This window comes from Eleutherodactylus coqui, chromosome 6, assembly GCF_035609145.1.
Source record: "Eleutherodactylus coqui strain aEleCoq1 chromosome 6, aEleCoq1.hap1, whole genome shotgun sequence".
Taxonomy (NCBI): Eukaryota; Metazoa; Chordata; class Amphibia; order Anura; family Eleutherodactylidae; genus Eleutherodactylus; species Eleutherodactylus coqui.
The window spans coordinates 155,555,963-155,575,729 of NC_089842.1; the positions used below are offsets into that span (position 1 = coordinate 155,555,963).

The 19,767-nt window shown below is 46.5% G+C and overlaps 1 protein-coding gene across 1 annotated transcript in view; it reads right to left on the minus strand.

Annotated features, from left to right (window-relative positions):
- ATG2B (autophagy related 2B) overlaps positions 1 to 19,767 on the minus strand; it is a 77,388-nt gene that overhangs the window by 26,328 nt on the left and 31,293 nt on the right. Inside the window, exons 18-29 of the mRNA XM_066608044.1 lie at positions 19,082 to 19,224; positions 12,248 to 12,405; positions 10,923 to 11,095; positions 9,982 to 10,129; positions 7,860 to 8,059; positions 7,410 to 7,490; positions 6,616 to 6,722; positions 5,014 to 5,106; positions 4,703 to 4,773; positions 4,015 to 4,082; positions 2,664 to 2,834; positions 1,089 to 1,230 (exon numbers count right to left, since the gene is read on the minus strand). Of these exons, the coding sequence (XP_066464141.1) occupies positions 1,089 to 1,230; positions 2,664 to 2,834; positions 4,015 to 4,082; positions 4,703 to 4,773; positions 5,014 to 5,106; positions 6,616 to 6,722; positions 7,410 to 7,490; positions 7,860 to 8,059; positions 9,982 to 10,129; positions 10,923 to 11,095; positions 12,248 to 12,405; positions 19,082 to 19,224 (1,555 nt within the window). The remainder of the gene's footprint in view (positions 1 to 1,088; positions 1,231 to 2,663; positions 2,835 to 4,014; positions 4,083 to 4,702; positions 4,774 to 5,013; positions 5,107 to 6,615; positions 6,723 to 7,409; positions 7,491 to 7,859; positions 8,060 to 9,981; positions 10,130 to 10,922; positions 11,096 to 12,247; positions 12,406 to 19,081; positions 19,225 to 19,767) is intronic.

Here is a 19,767-nt window from a genome sequence, read left to right on the forward strand (position 1 = left end):
AAAACTTGTACACAGGCTGCAGAAGGCAAACGTTTCTCGTTCCCAGTAAATAAATAAGAAGGATTCTGCATTTATTGCTCTAATGAATCTAAAATAAAATTAAGCAGCTTTGCAAATTGCTTTGATAAATAAAAAAAATTCCTGTCGCCGTCTTGTGTACACAGCTCCTGTACAGACCTATATGTCTCCATGGTTATGGACTGCAATGTCATTGGGATCCAAAAGGACATCATGCTCAACCAAGCATGTGTGCTTTAAGTTTAGGCGACATTCACATAGCCTGGCATCACTTCTGTGAAGTTGCGTTTCACAGCGCACAAAAAAACTCGCCTGTGTGAATAAGCCCTTAACGGGATTGGTGCATGATCCTGACCAATGTAAACTTCAGATAAGTCTCAGACATTTAAGGGCATGCCTACACATGCAGATTTTCTGCAACGGATTTGCTTGTGAAAAACGCCCAACATTTTACAGTAGAAGCAATGTGGGTGAGATTACAAGAGATCATCTGCAGAATAATTTGACCTGCAGTGTGGATTTTAAATGCCAATTTAGGGTGAATGCCCATGGGCGGAAATTCTGCAGCGCGATTTCCTGCAGAATGTCCACCAGTGCATGCTGCCATAGGATTGCAATGCCATTCAGATGGGCGCAATTTGACTGCGTGAAAACTCGCGTGGTAAACAAATCGCGGCATGTCGTATTTCTGTGCGAGCCTCGCAGAGGCCCGCATAGAAACGTCACCGCTGATGCGCCGGCTCCGCGCATGTGCCAGCTGGGCGGCAGCCGGCACATAGCAGAGGAGAGGAGAGGAGAGGAGAGGAGACGCCGTAGGAGGTGCGCTGCGGGTCACAGCTCGCATCCTGCTGTGAGAATTCTCACAGCGAGATCCAGCTCGGCCGTCTGCTTGAGCCCTTATGTTGTGGATTTTCACCACAGAACTCACCCTTTCCGTTTTGTATATACATATGTCTCCAAAACCAAAAAATGTCCAATGTGCACCCTGTGGAAAACATGCACTGCAAACAGAGTTAATCATCAATTGCCTTCCCCTTGCATTATACTGTACGCCTTATTTTACAAGTTACCATTTAATTGTGATTTTGCTGGCATGGCATCTTGGTAAATATCTGTATCTTCCATGGCATCGCTCATTAAATCACGCAGTATCTGCTGTTCTTCCTCCGCCAGCATGGGGCCTCTGGAGCTGGATCCTGTAGAGGTGTCTGTCTGCAAGATGACAACTACATTTTATAGGACGGATGTGAACAGTCATATTAATATAAAGAATCCTATACATATACAGGTTTCATTTTCTCCAAAATATCACTAGCTACAATACAAATGTAGAACTGGGACAATTTTTGTCATTAAACGGGTTTCCCTATCTCAGACACTTACATAGGGTCTCACCTCTAGGACTCCAGCTAACAGAAGAATTACCATAGACTTCAATGGAGACCCATGTGGACTCCTGGCCCCTCTTAAGAAGGGAGTATTCATTAAAATCCCAAAACAAGCCTCTGTTGTTTAACCCCTTAATAACTGCCCACATTCTTGTCAACAATCAGTGTTGGTGTCAAGTCTGTAGTAGAGATGAGCGAACGTGTCCGTTACGGACACATCCGCACCCGGACACCGGCTTTGCCGAACACTGCAGTGTTCGCGCGTAAAGGTCCGGGTGCCGCCGGGGGGCGGGGAGATGCGCGGCGGCGCGGGCGGCAGTAGCGGGGAACAGGGGGGAGCCCTCTCTCTCTCCCTCTCCCCCCCCACTCCCCGCCGCACCCCCCCGCGCTGCCACGGCAGCCCCCGAACTTTTTCGCCCGAACACTGAAGTGTTCGCAAAGTTCGGTGTTCGGGCGAAAAAGGGGCGGGGCCGAACGTGTTCGCTCATCTCTAGTCTGTAGCCATGTCTTTCAGTATTGCTGCTTTACCACCTCTGTTTTCTCCTCTGGGTCCTGGGCTGTCTGACTGATAGCTTGCAAGAGCTTTAAGGCTTATACAAGAAAGAAAAATTAAGAATCAGATTCAAAAGAAAAAAAAATTAAAATCTTATTCCTCCATCATGTAACGTTTCGATTGCACCACTAATTACACTCTTTGTTTGGTCATGTGGCCAAAGATCTTTATGTTGCCCTGCTACTGGACACGCTCATGGAGGTCAATTGAGTCATAATGCGCAGATCCAACTGTGTATTTTTGTGATCTATGGTTGCAGTTAGTTGCAAGTACTACTGCGCACCACTGAAAGGTCGAAGTTCCAGTGATATTTGGTCGCAAAAGTCGTCATGTAGCCCTAGCTTTAAAACTCTTGCAATCTCCAGCAGCTCCCTGTCCAGCACTGGAGGTCCAATACCCGCTACTCGAAACTCAGAAGTAGAGGTGAATACATGCTGTACGTTGTGCATATGACCGCTCAGCCAATCACAGGATTCAGCAGCCATGGACGAATTACCGCTGAAGCCTGTGAGTGATTGGCGAGCAGTGATATGCACAATAAAAGCCAATGAATGGAGCGACGGCCGAACATGCATGCTGCCACACCATCAATTTCTTACGGACTGCCAGTGATGGCCAAGTATAATACCCTCTAGAAGAGTCCTGGAATGATAAGTTGAAAACTTTGCCGAGCCCCTTCATGGGGTTAATGCCTTATCTCGGACCTTTTTGGCTTGCTTGGGAGTGCTGGAAGATGCCTGGGTCCTGGTGGGTGGATGTAGGTCTCCATAGCTGGCGATGTACTGGATAAGGTTCATTAGTGCAGCGCAGGAGTCGGAGCATGTCCTGATATGAATCACATCACTGGAGCAGTACATCTCGAAGCGTGGTTTGTTCTGCCAGAACAAAGGGTAATGAATTACAAAAAATCTCAATAATGTGGATGGAAGTTATTCTCACTCCGTGGGAAAGCTATTTAACCCCTTCTTGCAAAAGGACATAATGGTACATCAAGAGGATGGCATAGGTAAAGGAGCAGTGCCAGTGTTGTCTGTAATATACAGCTTACATCCCTATTAAAACTGCAGCGACTGGAGGGATCTGTGATCCCAGCTGTTTAACCCTACAGATAGCATGCTCAACAGTGACCACAGCATCTAAAGAGTCTGACAGAGGAATCGGGATACTTCTGTCAGCCTATTGGCAGCACACAACATTATGACAGGATGTCGATGGGTTTCTATAATAGCCGGGAGACTGGCAGAGAATCCGAGATCATATACACATTGCTTCAAGTGGCAGTCACCATACATAAAACACCAGGCATGAATAGGAACATATTTTCAGTCCTGACCTGCAGGCGTGGACCAAGCAGTGTTTGCTATGAATTGGACAGACACATGTTGGAGAAGTTACTCACCAGTGTCCACCCGCTTGCTTCACACTGCAGCAGGTAATAGGAAGTTTTGAGGTGCACTCTGAAGTAGCACCTTTTTATTAGAATTCCTTTTAATGGCCAGGAATGATTTTACTATCATATTAGAGGCCACAAGTATCCAGTCAAGATACTGGTTGCTCGCTATTACCCTGTTTTCCCGAAAATAAGACATATCCCAAAAACAAGACCTATCTCGAAAATAAGACCTGCCCTAGCTGCATTACATAAAAAAAAAATCAATACATTACCTAGCAGACTCGGACCAGATCCCTCCCACTGCTCTCCGGAGATCCAGCATGCTTCCTGCAGGCCTCGGCTGCCCACAGACGTTCACTTCCTAGTTACTGGATTGATAAATCCCGCCTCCAAGAAGCAATGGCTGTGATTGGTTCTTGAGAGCTGCTCAGCCGATCAATGCAGCGCTCGATGAACCAATGCAATGCTCAGCCAATCACAGCCATTGCGAGGACCAAGCCTGCTAGGTAAGTATAATTAGACATCCCCAAAAATAAGACCTAGTGCCTCTTTTTGGAGGCAAACATTAATATAAGCCAGGGTCTTATTTTCAGGAAACCAGTACGTACAGACATTTATAGCGCATCCATGAGATTAGCAATCCTAGTTGCAAAGGAAGTTACCTCTTCTCCAAACTTCACAGCCAGTATAGTCAGTTCTAAAAGCCCCATGTCCAGAACACGAACATAATCTGGAACGCAAAATATTAGTGAAACTTATATCTCTAAAAAACACAACAGCTTTAAAACAGGCTTTTAATACACATGGGGGGGATTTATTATGACTGACCTTTCAAACGGTGTGGCTAAAAAGAAATGTACACAAAACTATGAGCTGCAGTAGACAGCTGGTATAATTTACCACTAGCACGGGTTCATAAACTGTTTACAGAAGGGCAATGGGTTATGGCCACCATGTTCCATGCACCTGTTCACATGCAATTTTTATCGGTAGGTAAATTTAAAGCAGAAAGTCTATGCCAATAATCCATATACCCTGGATGAACTAAAAAAAAAACATCACAAACACTATCCGCAGCATTATCGTTGAAGAGCTGCAGGCAGTATCAGCCAACATGTTGCAACATGCTCAGAGGTGCGTAGAAGTGAACGGGGACCACTTCCAGTATCTGCTGTAGCATGTGGGTAAATCAAAGCTAGGAAAAAGCAATCCACTTGCTTGCTGGCACGGTATTGTCAGAGGCGGGGTACTTTTCCGGGGCCCACCTTGTAGAATCTTATTTATAAGTATCGCTTTAGAAATCATTTTAGGCACTACTGAAAAGGCGCTTTGTACATTAATTGCTCTCACCTCGACTTAAGTTGACAGATACAGCATTACACTTGTCAGATAAATGCAGGGCTGCCTCATCCAGGATAATCCTAGAAATGAGAGATTTATCATATTAGAAAATAGAACAGCGCCACCTGCTGTCTAAAGGGTGGAACAGGATGAACATGCATAAATCCATAGGACATTCCCCACTGCTCATCAGATCATTACTTGTAAAAAGTGACTCCGATAATAAGTACATACTAGGGCCATCCTATCATCCAGTTGACATTATATTAGTCTAGGCTGGCTAATAAAGTTTTTAAGCCAAGTAAAGGACTTGTGATTACCGAAGGCTGGAGGAGGATTTATCCAAAGCAACACTGCATGAAATACTGAAGGTTTCCACAGTCAGCAGCGCTCGTATAGGCAAGTAGAGAGGCCTGTTAAAAAAATGTCATAAGAAATAAGTGATCTGAACACATTGGGCGCCATTTAGCTGTATGAAGCACAGAATAAAAGGGGAAATCAGTGAATGGGAACATGAGTGGTTTACATTTGGAGGCTAAAAGCCATTTTTAAAACTGAGACTAAGCAGCAAAGTGGACGAGATTTGCAAAAATCTCGGTCACATGCTGCGGACAAGCCGCACGGAATTCAAATCTGCGACATGTCGATTTTGGCGCCGTTTCTGCTGCAGGCTCTCTTCTTTCTATGAGGAGCGATTTCCACAGCAGAATATAGGCGGTTTTGAAGCAACCTTTCCTGTGTGGAAATTTCACAGAATTTCCGTGCGTACATTCTGCGAGATTTCTGTCCCGTAGGAATCCAGCCTAAAAGGGAACCCAACACCAGGTTCATGTCCGGAACCATGGGCATCATGAACTCAGGAAGGGTATATACATTGTGCCTGTTTATGTGTTCATACTATGAAAATCAACTTGGAAAGGGCCGCAGAGTCATGAGGTCGGGGTCTTGCCTGCCTCTCTCCGCCCAGATTGACAGTTGTCTTCCTGTTTGTCTATAAGGAAAGCAGTGTAGGCAATAGTGTGCATAGCATGAACCGGGTAACTAGTTCCCTTAAAAGAAAGCCTCTGGTCCCGTTGTAACTGGAGGGAAGGAGTAATATCTTCCATCTCTGCAGGTCCCTCTTCAGTCTTCCAACAAGGCAGAAGGGCTCCTCTCACTGCTGATGCACACTGGTAGTCTAAGACTCTATACCTCCTCTCTGATTAGCCAGCTCTGCTCAAATGAGCAGAACTGGCCAATCCAAAGACAGCATGAAGTGTCTGAGATTACTGATGTGAATTAGAAGAGCACTGCATCAATCTTGGAAGACTGAAGAATGGCCTAGGAAACAGTGGATCAAAGGCACATAGAGAACGACAGGTTATTATTACTCCCCTTTCCAGTCCCAAGACAATTTTTGTCCCTGGGACCGGAGGGTCACTTTAAACAAGGTGCCAAGGTGTTCTTTAATCTCTCTGGCATGCTAGATTTGCATTTGTCATGTTTTAACATTATTCCTTGCCTCCTGTCTTGGTATGCCCACCAACTGTACTTGCATTTCAGAGAGGATCCTATGGCTTCTCCCTTCCTCACTGTAGTATGTACACAATTCTTTATTTTCAACACTATAGGAAGGATCAAAAAGGGGTGCAGCTTGCATTGCAGTGAAGAAGCAAGGAAAACCCCTTTGGTCACTTCATCTTTGACGTTTCAAGATAGAACAGATTGAGAGCGGTTTGCTCTGTAGCCAAAGATCACCAGAAAAATAAGAACTATCCGGCCAATCACTGCTGGGACTGGATGAATTAGAAGATAATGTTTCTATTACATGTGAGTTAATCTATATACTTTCGGAACAGCCATTTGGAAACTTTTCTATCGCTGGAAAGCCCTTTAAACTCTGATGATGGTCCAGTTGAGTAGTAATGGGCACGATTTATTACCTGTAATCTAATGCACAACTCCATAGGTGAACATGGAAGGTAGTGATGGAGGTAGGAGGGCTATAGCCCAACACGGGCTCGTCGGAAATATTCAGGAACTGCAATATCTACAGAGAAGAAAGAAGATCATTATTAAAAAGGGACCGCATCGGCCGATTCTGCAGCTGACATTTAGTTAGTCCTGAAAATTTCTTATAAATTGTGCCAGGACACACACGTTGTGTTTGATCTGCAGTAAGCACGGGTGAATTACTGAGCTGCACCTGGGTATGGTTTTACTCAAGGTCCCTTTACATGGGGCAATTATCACCCAAATAAAAATCGCTTGAAAACAGCGAATTTAGGCGATATTGTCCTGTGTACAAGCAGCCGCCAACAGGGTACTGGGTGACAAATCGCTCATCTGTTGCAGTCTCTTGGTTTTGAGCTCACCTAAAAACCAAGTGACTAACAGCCCGTTTAAACAGGAGTCGCTCAATTTTCAAGTGATTGCCCATTTACTGTGAATGGAGGTGGGCGGCCAGAAAAGATCTCCAACCGCTCCACCGCCATTCACAGCATGACTTTCGTTCTTGTGTAAAAGCTGGGATGGCTGTTATGCACCTTATAGTCATCCAGTTTAAAGGGACCTTTAGCAAATCCCGGGCCAATTAGAGGTGTTCTGCCTGCAGTTACCATAAATCATGTGTATGGGCATGTGAAAAACTTGAGGGTCCCTTTAAATGCTGACATACAACTGCTAGTGTAGCTTCCATATTCTGAAACAACTATGACAGGACAAGATGAAGGTGGACCTGCTCATGCCAGGTGTGTTCAGACTGAAGAACCCGGTGTTTCAGAGTTGCTCCTCGCAGTCCCACAGCTACAAGGAATTCCTGGAAGATAAGAGAGAATACAAAGCTGGAAGTTTAATATATAATAAACATTTATCAGTGAAAATCAACACACTTTCATTGAGTCCATTCATCGCCATAATACGAGATGAAATGACGCTCATGTGACCCGGGCCTTATATGTGACTGGCATCTGTCACCCCCTTTCTGTCTCACAGTACAATATATGGTCAAGCACTCTGATGCAGCGATGGGTCTCTCTTATCTGCGAAGCAGTTTTGTCACAAATTTACATTTTAGCAGTAGAGGCATGACACTTTTACTGAAAATATACATATATAAAACTTCTGAAGTCGAATCCAGTACATATTCCATATCATTATTTCAGAGGGAAGGGCTATATCAACAGACCTTTGTGTTACTGTCCGTCTTATCGGACTGGATTTTCACCGCCATGGTCAGCATGCTCATGGTGTCCATTCCCACGCCGTTACTAGAGGCACGATGACACCCATCTTCTCCAGACGAATAAATGGTTGGCTCTAGCCAGTGCGGCTGTGGCAGGCTCGGGAGTCGGAGATCCGAGGGAACAACAACGCCATCCAAAACACCTGTTCAAGTGAATGAGAGAAGTCTATAAGGGTGTGAAACTGCTGTATGGTACAACACAGGCCACCATCAGCCGTCTGCAGGTACAGACAAGGCATTTTCTGGACTTTATCTGCTTGCTAAGGAGGGTGGAAGACCATCAAAGGAAACTAAGTCCACAAACAATACATGTTTAGCAGTATACCGACTCAGATGCAGTTATTGCGTAAGCCTCCTCCGCAGAAAACTACCGCGGCCATACTATACATATGTACATTTATTATGCACCAAAAAAAGCACTTTAAACAAAAATAAATTATTGGGTGGGTGTCTACAGGGCACTGGGTAATCACTGGGACAGGTTGGTAACACATCAGGAGCTTTAGATTTTGTGTTGTTTTTTTTTTACACTAACTGACAAGCTGACACTTCACTGACTAAGGACAGGATGGGTACCTAGGGAATGAGAACACAGCAGGAACTTTTTTTTTTAATTATTATTTACACTGACAGGATCAGACACTACACTAAACATACTGACTAAACTAACACACTGATCACACTTTAGTAAATACACTAATATACTGACAGCTCACACTACACTACACTTACTCTACTTATACTAACAGTGATTGCTATATTTTTTTCCTTTTTAGACGCCATTCTCTCCTCAGCCCTCTCACTACAACCAACATGCTGAAATGGTTGGAGAGAGCTCACATTGTAAATAGCACAAACTCGGACTGCTGCACTCTGATTGGTCAGTCAATGCTGACTGACCAATCACAGTGATTGGTCCCCCAGTGGCAAGTAGTGATAGGCTGTTAGCTATGTTAGCAGCCATCACTACAGTGTCGCTGTGATTGTCACTGTGGTGACACTTTAAACACAGTATGCAAGTTTATTTCCTGTTGTGCCGAGTACCAAGCGCCCATGACAAACTTACATCATGTGGCGTTAAGGGGTTAAAGAGTATTTTAGTGTAATTTTATTAGCAGAATTGAGAACTTTATGGATGAGAGTGAGGAGTTTAAATTGGATTCCATATGATGGGCACCCTGTGTAGTGACTGGAACAGGGTGGAGGCATTAGTGTACCAGTCGGACAGGAAGATGAGCCTGGCTGCTACATTCAGGATGGATTGGAGAGGGGAGAGTTTACTAAGAGAGGAGACTGATCAATAGAGAGTTGCAGTAATCAAGCTGAGAAAGAATCAGGACAACAATAAGAGTTTTTGAGGTTTCCACAGTGAGAAGCGAGTGGATTCTGGAGATGTTTTTGAGGTGCAGGTGACACAAGCCTGCAAGGGAATAAATATAAGCAGCAAGGGAAAGATGGGGTCAAATGTGACCTGTAGACAGCAGGTGTGCTGCCTAAAAGTTATCGCAAAACCACAGACTAAAAGAGAGATATTAGGTTTAGGTGGAATAGTAGATGACTGACAGACCAGAGGTTCTGTTTTTGAAAGATTCAGTTTTAGATCCAGTGACAGTGTTCGAGAAAGTGGCCAGGCAATCTCTGGCGCTTTGTAGTAGTGAGGGTGGGAAGAAGTGCACAATTGGGGGTCGTCCGCGTAGAGATGGTATTGAAAGCCAAATCTACTGATAGTTTGTCCAATAGGGGCTGAGTAGATGGCGAAGAGGAGGGGACTGGGGACTGAAACTAGAGGAGCCCCAAGAGCAAGAGGAAGAAGTAAAGTTGTCAGAGGATACACTGAATGAGCAGTCAGGTTTTTTTGATAGGTGCTACTACTACTTACAAAGATTAATGATTTTTCATGACTGCTACTAAAGGGCAGGATGGTCATGTTGGGGAACCCCCCGCCCAAACAAAAACACAAACATTGTGAAAAATACTTGAAATGCACAGCATTCTTTTACAAGCATTTAAAATCACTGATAAAAGCACAGTGTTTGTAGGTGGGCTGAAGGAGGTCTGGGCTTACCTTGATGGTACAGACTCAGGCTACTTGCATGGAGACATAGGAAGTGCTTGTCTTCAAATCCTTCATATTTAGTCACGGTGAAGAGAGATCCACTGTTGAATTCCAACCAAAACTCTCCGTGCTTGCCTTCCATTAATTTTCCATCCGACTGTTCCCGGCAACCATGAAATCAAGAGTCATAGTATTAATCACCATATAAAAATAATGTTTAAAAAATTCTTATATCATCACATATGTTAATATTTTTGAATTGGAGTGTTTTTTTCCCTTTGGGTAGGTCATCAATGTGTATTACTGGGGTGCACCCTCTGGGACAACCATCAATCTGCTGAAGGGGTGTGCTGGAGGGTCGCAGCCCCTCCACTTCACTACATAGTCTGTTCCTGGTGTTCCAGTTCATATTGAGCTCAGCCTCATTTATTTGAAGGCAGAGCTGTATGCACAGAAGCGCCCCAAGGAGAACAGGCTGTTTTAAGAGCCTGTAACCTACAAGCCTCATAAGCAAATTAAACTATGATAAATGGTTTAAAGTTTACCAACAGACTTTAATAGTAACTTGTGGGGTGTTTGATTTGTCTGACTCTGTCCTTCTCTGCCGTCAGACAACAATGTGAATAGTAGAAGGTAGTCCCATAAATGACAACCACTGATGTGACTTGGAGCGGATTGCCAGGCATCCAGCTGCTGAGACCCCATCAGTGGGTATGCATGGTGACATATTTCCAGCAGCTCTCTGCTCTAGGCTGAGTGAGATGGACCTCTTTGCTATGGCATATCATAATAATACACACGGACAGAGCTGGTAGTGATGGGACAATCCCTTAAAGGAATAGTATTTAATGCAATTCTCCAATATATTGGCCCAATGACCTTCAAACTGGACTGCTAACTGTATACTGTCCTTGCAAAATGTGATTAGGAGAAAGTCAAAGTCGCATTACCTTGACATCCGTAAATAAAGAGGCCAGACCATGATTAATGTTCACCAAGACAGACAAGAAGCTCTGAGACTGTTTGCTTGGACATTCGAGTTTTTTCTTTCTCCGACTATGATAGTTGGAGTCCAGGATGTAATCATATTGTAAGGTTTCTTCTTCTGAGCCACTGTCATCATCTGAAAAGAATCATCAATTAACTACAAGGACAGGATTAAAGGGGTACTTAAAATCTTGAAAAAAAAGAAGGAATTTGGATAGAATACTACATCAATTTAATATTGCGGGGTTCTAACCTCTGGGAAAGGAGTAGTGATCCCCAAGGATCCTGAGAATGAAGGAACTGCAGTGCTGTTGTAGCGGTGACCTCTGTAAGAGTCACCTGCAAAAGCAGAGATCTGGGCCCCTATGGAGGAACACAACCTATCCTGTTCACCTGAATGGGGCAAAACTGCAATTCGGAGTGGATGACCAGGACACTACTGTGCAGGGTAAAACAATGAAGGGGATGCAGAACTGCAAAATTACTGCAGCCCCTTCATTCTCGGGGTCGATAGGTATTTTTACCCCTTTAACTAAGGGAATGAATGAAAGGGAAGCCACAGATTGCAATTTAACTATGGTGTTTTGCAGTGTTTTTTTCTGCAAACAGCAAACCTGCAATAGGACCACAAAGTGACTTATCATACATGCAAAAGGTAAAGGGGACCCCACTGCCACCTTAAAAATCCATTAGATTCCATGTAAAGGACTGAGTCAACAAATTTCATAGGTCACAAATATTGTTAAAGACATAGAGGGGCTCTATGATGAACTAATGGAGAGCAAGGGGCTGGGCTCATATACAGCTCTTGAATAGGGATCCTACTCTGTCAGTATCCACTCCTGACTAAAGCCCCATTTACACACAACGATTATTGCTCAAAATACGTTCAAACAAAGGCTTTTGAACGATAATCGTTGCGTATAAACGCTTCCATCTTTCACTCTTCAGCTGAATGGTGATTTTTAGGCGAGCATAAAATCCATCCTTCAGCCAGAGGGAGATAAAAAGGACTGCACACGGTGTTAAATTGTATTCACCTGACAGCCCGCGGCAGTGCCTGTGAGGACAATGCAGCTGAGTGTAAAGTCCAGACCAAATGCTGGGATTTGCAAACAGCTGCTAGAGGCTCATTTACATGCAAATGAAGCTAATAAAGTGCTAATGGGCATTAGTGCCCATTAGTACTTTATGCAAAATGATCACTAGAACTGTCAATCTTTTGAAAGATTGTCTTTGCGTGTAAATGAGCCTAACTCCTTTCTGTTGTACAACAGGAAATTCTTACCATAATGAAGTGTAGACTTAAATGCTCCACTGGAGTCTTTGCTGAAGGTGTTAATAAGCTGACTTGCCACTGAGAGGCCAATGCCATAGGATAAGTTCTCAAAGGTCTCAACTGGTGAAGGTGCGGTAGGCTCCCAGAGCAGCAAATCGTTACTAATTCTGGAACAAGGGACATTCATCAGTAAAGAGGATGGCATAAAATATGAAACTTATAATTGAATTACCTTAAAATTCCTTTACTTCACAATGGTTGCTGTTAAGTGATAGAAAATTACCCAAAAGCCCCTCGTATGGGAAGAGAACAATCAAGAAGAAATCCCAAGATTAAATCTATACTGTCATTTAACCAATAGGATTTTCCAGTTTGTCCTCTGCTCAGTCTTCACTATACTATAAAGCATCCTTTGTGCTGGATTATCAGACATCACATTAACCCCTTAATGATACTGTCTTTTTACTTTTTGCTCCCCACTTTCAAAAAATCATAACTCTTATTTTTCCACCAATGTAACTGTCTGTGGGTCAGTACTATTAGGATGATACATATATATATATATTTTTTTTTTTTTTGCTGTTGTACGTTTAAAAACCAAAATATCTTTGAAAAAAATAAAAATTATTTTCTGCCGCCATCTTCTGACAGCCATAACTTTATTTTTCCGACGATATACTTGTTGTGTGAGGGTTCATTTCTTTGTGGGACGTCCTGTAGTTTCTATTAGTACCATGTTGGAGTTAATATGACTATCACTTTTCATAAAAAATGTTTGAGATCATGTGACTTCAAAAGCACACCTCATTTTTACTTTAAATCATTTACAGTATATTCCAGAGATGAGTAAGTATACTCGCTAAGGCACATTACTCGAGCGAGTAGTGCCTTAGCCAAGTATCTCCCCGCTCGTCTCTAAAGATTCGGGGGCCGGCACGGGTGACAGGTGAGTTGCGGCGGGGAGCGGGGGGGGGGGGGGGGGGGGAGAGAGGGTGAGAGAGATCTCCCCTCCGTCCTCCCCGCTGCTCCCCGAATCTTTAGAGACGAGCGGGGAGATACTCGGCTAAGGCAGTACTCGCTTGAGTAATGTGCCTTAGCGAGTATACTCGCTCATCTCTAGTATATTCACACGTGGCAGATTTATTGCAGAAAATTTGCATAATTATTTCATTCATTTGAATAGGGCTTGTAGAACCCCATGCACTTGTATGGGACACATTTCTAGTCTGAGGAATTTTACAACAAATCTGCTGCTTATGAACATATCCTTTCTCAGTCTAAACCATGGGCAATCATACGATGCCAGTACAGTGATAAACCACAGGATCACTAAATAGTATAACCCCCTGAGTTATACTGTTAGCTCTTTTAGTGCCCACTTAGTAACATCTTTAACACTTTCCCATCCAATTTTGGATTCAGGGTTTCCCAAAAGGCCTTTTCTTTTTGCTGTTATAGAACGGTGCTATCTGTTGGCTAAAGCCAGTGTATGCGCGCCAGAGAGGCTCCGACAGCAGAGTGGCTGGCAATAGACAGTAAGAATACCCTGTCAGACGTCTTCTGACATTGGAGCTGTACAAGCTTCAATCAGAATGTAGGAAGACGTCAGACAGTGGATTGGAAAGGGTTAAAGGGGGTTGTCAATACAGAGAGTGCAACTGATGCGTCTTTAAGTGTTGGCAGCGGTGGACACACCTGTGTGCTTCCACTCCACTAACTGTAATGGGACCGCTGGAGATAGCTGGACACTTGAATTCTGCTATCTCTGGCGGTCACTTTGCAGTGAATGAAGGGGAGGTGCACATGCACATTCTCCTGTTGCCCACACTTCAAGATGTACCAGTGTTGCATTCTCAATATCAGCTTTGGTGAGACAACCCGTTTAAGTGCATGTTATAGAAACGAATATTTTTGGTATAACTTACCGTAAAATCTCTTTCTCGTCACGTTCATTGGGGGACACAGCCAGACCACGGGATATAGCCAATGCCACTAGGAGGCGACACTAAGCAAAAGTGTTAGCTCCTCCCACCAGGCTATATCACCCCTGCAGGCACTCAGCTAATTAGTTTGTATGCAAGCAGTAGGAAGCCAGTGGGAGTACACCAAAAAATTATTTACACTTTAACGTAAACCAAGAAAAAAAAAAGACATACCAGTCTTCTGGATATATATCTCGTCATCTGTGACCCGAGACCAAAGGGCTCCGCCCTGCTACAAAGAAATTAATCCTTGGGAGGGTGCTGTGTCCCCCAATGAACGTGACGAGAAAGAGATTTTATGGTAAGTTATACCAAAAATATTCGTTTCTCGTCCGTATCATTGGGGGACCCAGCCAGACCATGGGACGTACAAAAGCAGTCCTGGAAATAAAAGGGTGGGAATTCCCAGAAAAAAAGGGTCCCCAGCAGTCAGGGGACTGCCGCCTGTAGAAAAACGCTAGAATGTTTGCTAGTGAGAAAACGGATGAGATGTATATGGTGGTCTTCACACCAGCTGAAAAAGCGTCTCCATACGCGATAATAAATTCTCGATGATGTCGGCTTCCTGGCTTGAACCATAGTTCGGATAACTGCTTCCAAGAATCCCCGTTTTTTAATATCGTGGTCTCAATGGCCAGGCCGTCAAACGAAACGACTTTGGATTCGGGTGGAAGATTGGTCCTTGTGATAGTAGGTCCTCCCGTTCTGGGAGTGGCCACGGAGCATCGGCCAACATTTCGATTATGTCTGGATACCATGCTCGCCTCGGCCAATCCGGAGCCACCAGGATTGCTGGTCCTCCTTCCCTCTTGATCTTCTTTAATATCCTCGGAATGAGTGGAAGAGGGGGAAACACGTATGGTAGTCTGAACCCTGCCCACGAGACCAGTAGGGCGTCCACTGCTACCGCCTGAGGATCTCTTGAGCGTGCCACAAAAGGGAGAACCCTGTAATTTAGTCTGGAATCCATCATATCCACGTCCGGGGTGCTCCAGCGCTGACATATTGCTTGAAAGACCTCCGGATGCAGCTGCCACTCGCCGGAGTCCACTGTCTTTCGACTGAGAAAATCTGCTACACAGTTTTCTACCCCCGGGATGTGAACTGCCGATATGGACTGTAGATGTTTCTCCGCCCAGCTGAGTATGCCGGATACCTCCGTCATTGTTCTCGCACTTCTTGTGCCCCCCTGCCGGTTGACGTATGCCACTGCCGTGGCATTGTCTGTCTGGACTTTCACATCCTTTCTGTTGAGCCGTGGATGGAAATACTGCAGTGCTCGCCGGATGGCTCGCAGCTCCAGGACGTTTATAGGTAGCCTTGCCTCTCCTTGTGACCACCTCCCCTGGGTGGAGTGTCCCTCCAAAGTTCCGCCCCAGCCGTAACAACTGGCGTCCGTGGTCAGTATCCTCCACTGTCCTGGAAACAGAGACCGACCCCCTTGGATTCTCCTGAGACTCGTCCACCATCTCAGGGCAAGGCGAACCTTTGGTGTTATGGAGATTCGCTGGTCTAACGTCCACTGCGACCTGTTCCAGTGTGCCAGAATGAAATGCTGGAACTCCCTGGAATGAAACTGGGCGAATGGTATGGCCTCGAAGGAGGCTACCATCATGCCCAGTACTCTCATGCAATACCTAATGGTCGTTTGCCTCCCCTGAAGTAGCGGGCGCACCTTGTTGACCAGTGTAACTGCTTTTGCTTGCGGCAGGCGAATATGGTGCTTCTTGGTGTTGAACACCATCCCCAGAAATTCCAACTGTTGGGTTGGTACTAGACAGGACTTCTCGTGGTTTATGACCCAACCGAATTCCTCCAAAGTCTGAAGCGTGATTCTCAGGCTCTCTAGATTGCCTTCCTGGTCTGGAGCCTTCACCAGTATGTCGTCCAGGTAAGGGATGGCTATCACCCCCCTTGTATGGAGTAGTGCCATTACCGCTGCCAGCACCTTTGTAAAGACTCTCGGGGATGTCGAGAGCCCGAACGGCAGCACTACAAATTGGTAATGGCTCCCCTGGACCTCAAAGCGTAAAAACTGCTGGTGAGTCTCGCGAATTGGAATATGCAGGTATGCATCCCTGATATCCACTGACACCAGGAACTCCCCCGGTTCCATAGATGCTATTACCGACTTGAGGGACTCCATCCTGAAATCTCTCGCTTTCGTAGGTCGAGGACCAGTCTGATCCTGCCATCCTTCTTGGGAACTATGAAGAGATTCGAATAAAAACCCCTTCCGTGCTGACACCGGGGCACCGGCACCACTACTCCCTGCGCCAATAGTTGTTTTATTGCCTGGCGCAGCTGTGTTGCCTTCCCTGGGTCTTCCGGTATCCTGGATCTGACAAAATGCTCCCGTGGAAATGTTGCAAATTCCATGGCATACCCTTGTGAGACGACCTCCTGTGCCCAGGCGTCGGTCACGCGAGCTAACCATACATTCTGGAACCATAAGAGCCTGCCCCCCACCCTGTGAATAGCGGGTGGAGAAAGACCCTCAAAACGATACTCCTCTCCTTGCACCCCTAGGTACCTTGGAGCGAGCTCGCCAGGCTGGCCTGGTCTTAAAGGAAGGATTCTTCCTCTGCTCTGCTGGGGCCCTTCTTGACTATGTCCTGTTGTGGGCTGGGATGTAACCTGCCAAAAGGAACGAAAAAAGGATTTCTTCCTAGGTGGCACCTTTCTTGCGCCCGTAGCATCCTTAATTAGATTGTCGGGTTTTGGGCTCAATAATCTCTTGTCTGACAGTGATGACACAACGGACGCTTCCTCCTCCTCCAGACCGCTACTACCCCCCGAAAAACTGTGCGGAGGCTGATCTTGGTCTGCTTGAGATGTTGAGGAGCATGAGGCCCGTGAGGGATTCGATCTAACCGATCTCCTTGTATGCCGAGACTGCTTAGAAGCTTCCCTGGACCTATGATACGTCCGGAATGCTTCCCTGGAACCAAAAGGAGTGTGAAAAGACTCTCTACAGTGTTGCAACCTAGAAGATCTGGACAACCTTCTGTACCGACGAGACCTGTGAGAAACCCCTTCAGAGCTGCGGGATCTCCGCCTCTTGTGCGACCTTCCCCGCAAACGCTCCGGGGAAGTAACCTTCGAATCGGATTCTAAGAGCCGCAATATCGCTGCCGACAAGCTGGCTAGTCCTGACACCGCTGCGGCCAGGGATCTAGCCCATTCAGGCTCGACCACCTGCTCTACAGGGGCGGCGGGGGGCACCGGGGTCCCTGGAGCTGAACGCACTGGGTTACAGGCTACACAGCGGGGTTCCGCCTGACCGCTTGGGAACTTAGCGTTGCATAACGTGCACGCATAGTATTTTGCCCTCCCCATAGCTTGACTGGAACCCTCTGGTCTAGGGTCAGACATGACGCAATCCACATCTATGGATAACCCCAAGGAAGTGGTGGGAATAGGGGTAGGGTGTCTCTGTGTACTGCTGAGAGCGAGTACCCGCAGGGGGGAAAAAGACACAGGGGAGAGCTGCCTTGGCAGGGCTTACCCCGTCCTGCGGTTGTCCTGGCCCAGCTGGAGCTTCTGGGTCCTGGGCGGCCTTCTCCGTGGTAAAAACGCTGGAACCTGCCGCCGCTGGAGACTGTAGCTGCTGACCGACTGGTGCTGCTGACCGACTGGAGCTTGCTGATTGTAGAACAAACCACACTGCCAGGAGGTGCTTGCGGTTTGGAGACAAAAAAACCTGCCGCAGTAAGTGCCAATGGCAAGAAGTGTAGCTGCTCACTAGCAAGTAGTTCCTTGCAAGAGCTACTGGGAGCGGCCATCTTCCTTGCTGGCCGCCTCCCTGAAAGTCCCGTGCGGCCGGGGTGGGCGTGGCCTGCCCCGGAAGTCCGGACGCGTCACTGGAAGTGCTGGGTGCACCACACTAATGCGTGCCCGTGGCCGACGCCCCACCCCCCGAGGCGCCACAGCTCACTCTGCAGCCTGCTCCTTGTCCCACAGCCGTGATCCACCGCCCGCCGCCGCAGCAGTCACCCGCGGTCGCCCGCAACCATACATTTCTGTGGGCGAGCATCCACCCCCTCCCAGCCTTGGCCGATAAGCAGCCAGCCCCCCTTGTTCAGTAGTGTCTCTGGATAGAGAGGGTGAAGGGGGGGGGGGGGGGGGCATAAACCCATATGCACTGAGCTAGGCAGAAGAGAGAGGAGGAGATAGGTAAAGAGAAGGAGTGAATGCACCTGAACTCCTTTCCCCAGGACCTTCCAAGGTGGTGGGGATCCTCTGAAGGGGTTCCTGGCAGCCGACCGCAGACTTAGAGGGAGGCTTGAAGTTCCGTTCCCTTCTTCCGGATACGCTCCCTTCTCTCCATCTGCGTTCCAGCAGTGTTCCCCCCTGCGTTCGCCGTCCAAGAGGGGAGCTGCTCCAGAGGGGGGAACCCTATTGCTGGCGGGCAACGACGCCAATGCACATAGGCAGGGTCGTGCCACCTTTTCTTCGCTGGTTAGGGCGCCGCAGAGTGGCGGAGACACCATCTGCCTGCGCCCTCCCCGGGAGGACAGGAAAGCCAGGGAAAAGCCCCAACTCCCCGTATTCCCGCCATGAAGTCCTCCTGGACCTGACCTGTCTGCCTCCTTGCAGACACCAAGCTAAAAACTAATTAGCTGAGTGCCTGCAGGGGTGATATGGCCTGGTGGGAGGAGCTAACACTTTTGCTTAGTGTCGCCTCCTAGTGGCAGTGGCTATATCCCATGGTCTGGCTGGGTCCCCCAATGATACAGACGAGAAACCCCAGTTTAAAGGGCACTTGTCTGGCGGTAGATGCACTGTAAGAATGGATAAGCTTTATCTGTGACTAAAACCATCAGGAGCAGATAGTGGAGAACCATTAAACTGTACGCACCTGTTGTAGAGCTTCTCGTAGAAGACTTTGTTTGGTAGCATCAAGTACACACTGGGCAGAGTCAGCTCTAATACATAATGGGAATTACTGATGGCTTTTTCTTGGAATTCAGTCATTTCTATGGCATCTCCAGGCATTACCATCTACGACAAAAAGATCAATCACATTCAATACGACTGACAAAACCCTCAACACCATGCAAATCCAGAAGTTAACCCCTATTTCTCCAATTCAAACATTAATGGCATATTATATGAATATGCCAGAAATGTCTGACAGAAGGGGGTCCCTATAGGAATCCCATTTGTTTGCGCTTTCCATAGTGTATACAGAGTGCAGACCACATACACCAGCCTCTCCATTCAGTCTGTAGCTGGATTCCAGGAGACCCCATTCTCCCAGGCGGTGTCTCAGAGGTGGGTTCCCTAACCTCTTAGTCGCTCATGGCATATCCTGAGAATAGCTCTTCAAACTTTTATAGAACGTTGATTACATAGGTCATAAAAATCTGATTGCTGGGTTTTATCATTAAAAGGGGTATTAGGTAAAAACTTCAGTTCTCCAATCTACTGGATACGTGAAAATAGATGGATTGGGGGGGGGGGGGGGGGGGGGGTCTGACTGCTGGAACACCACCATTTCCGAGAATGGTGCACCTGTGTCCCCCTCTTCCTTAGTGCAGGGTT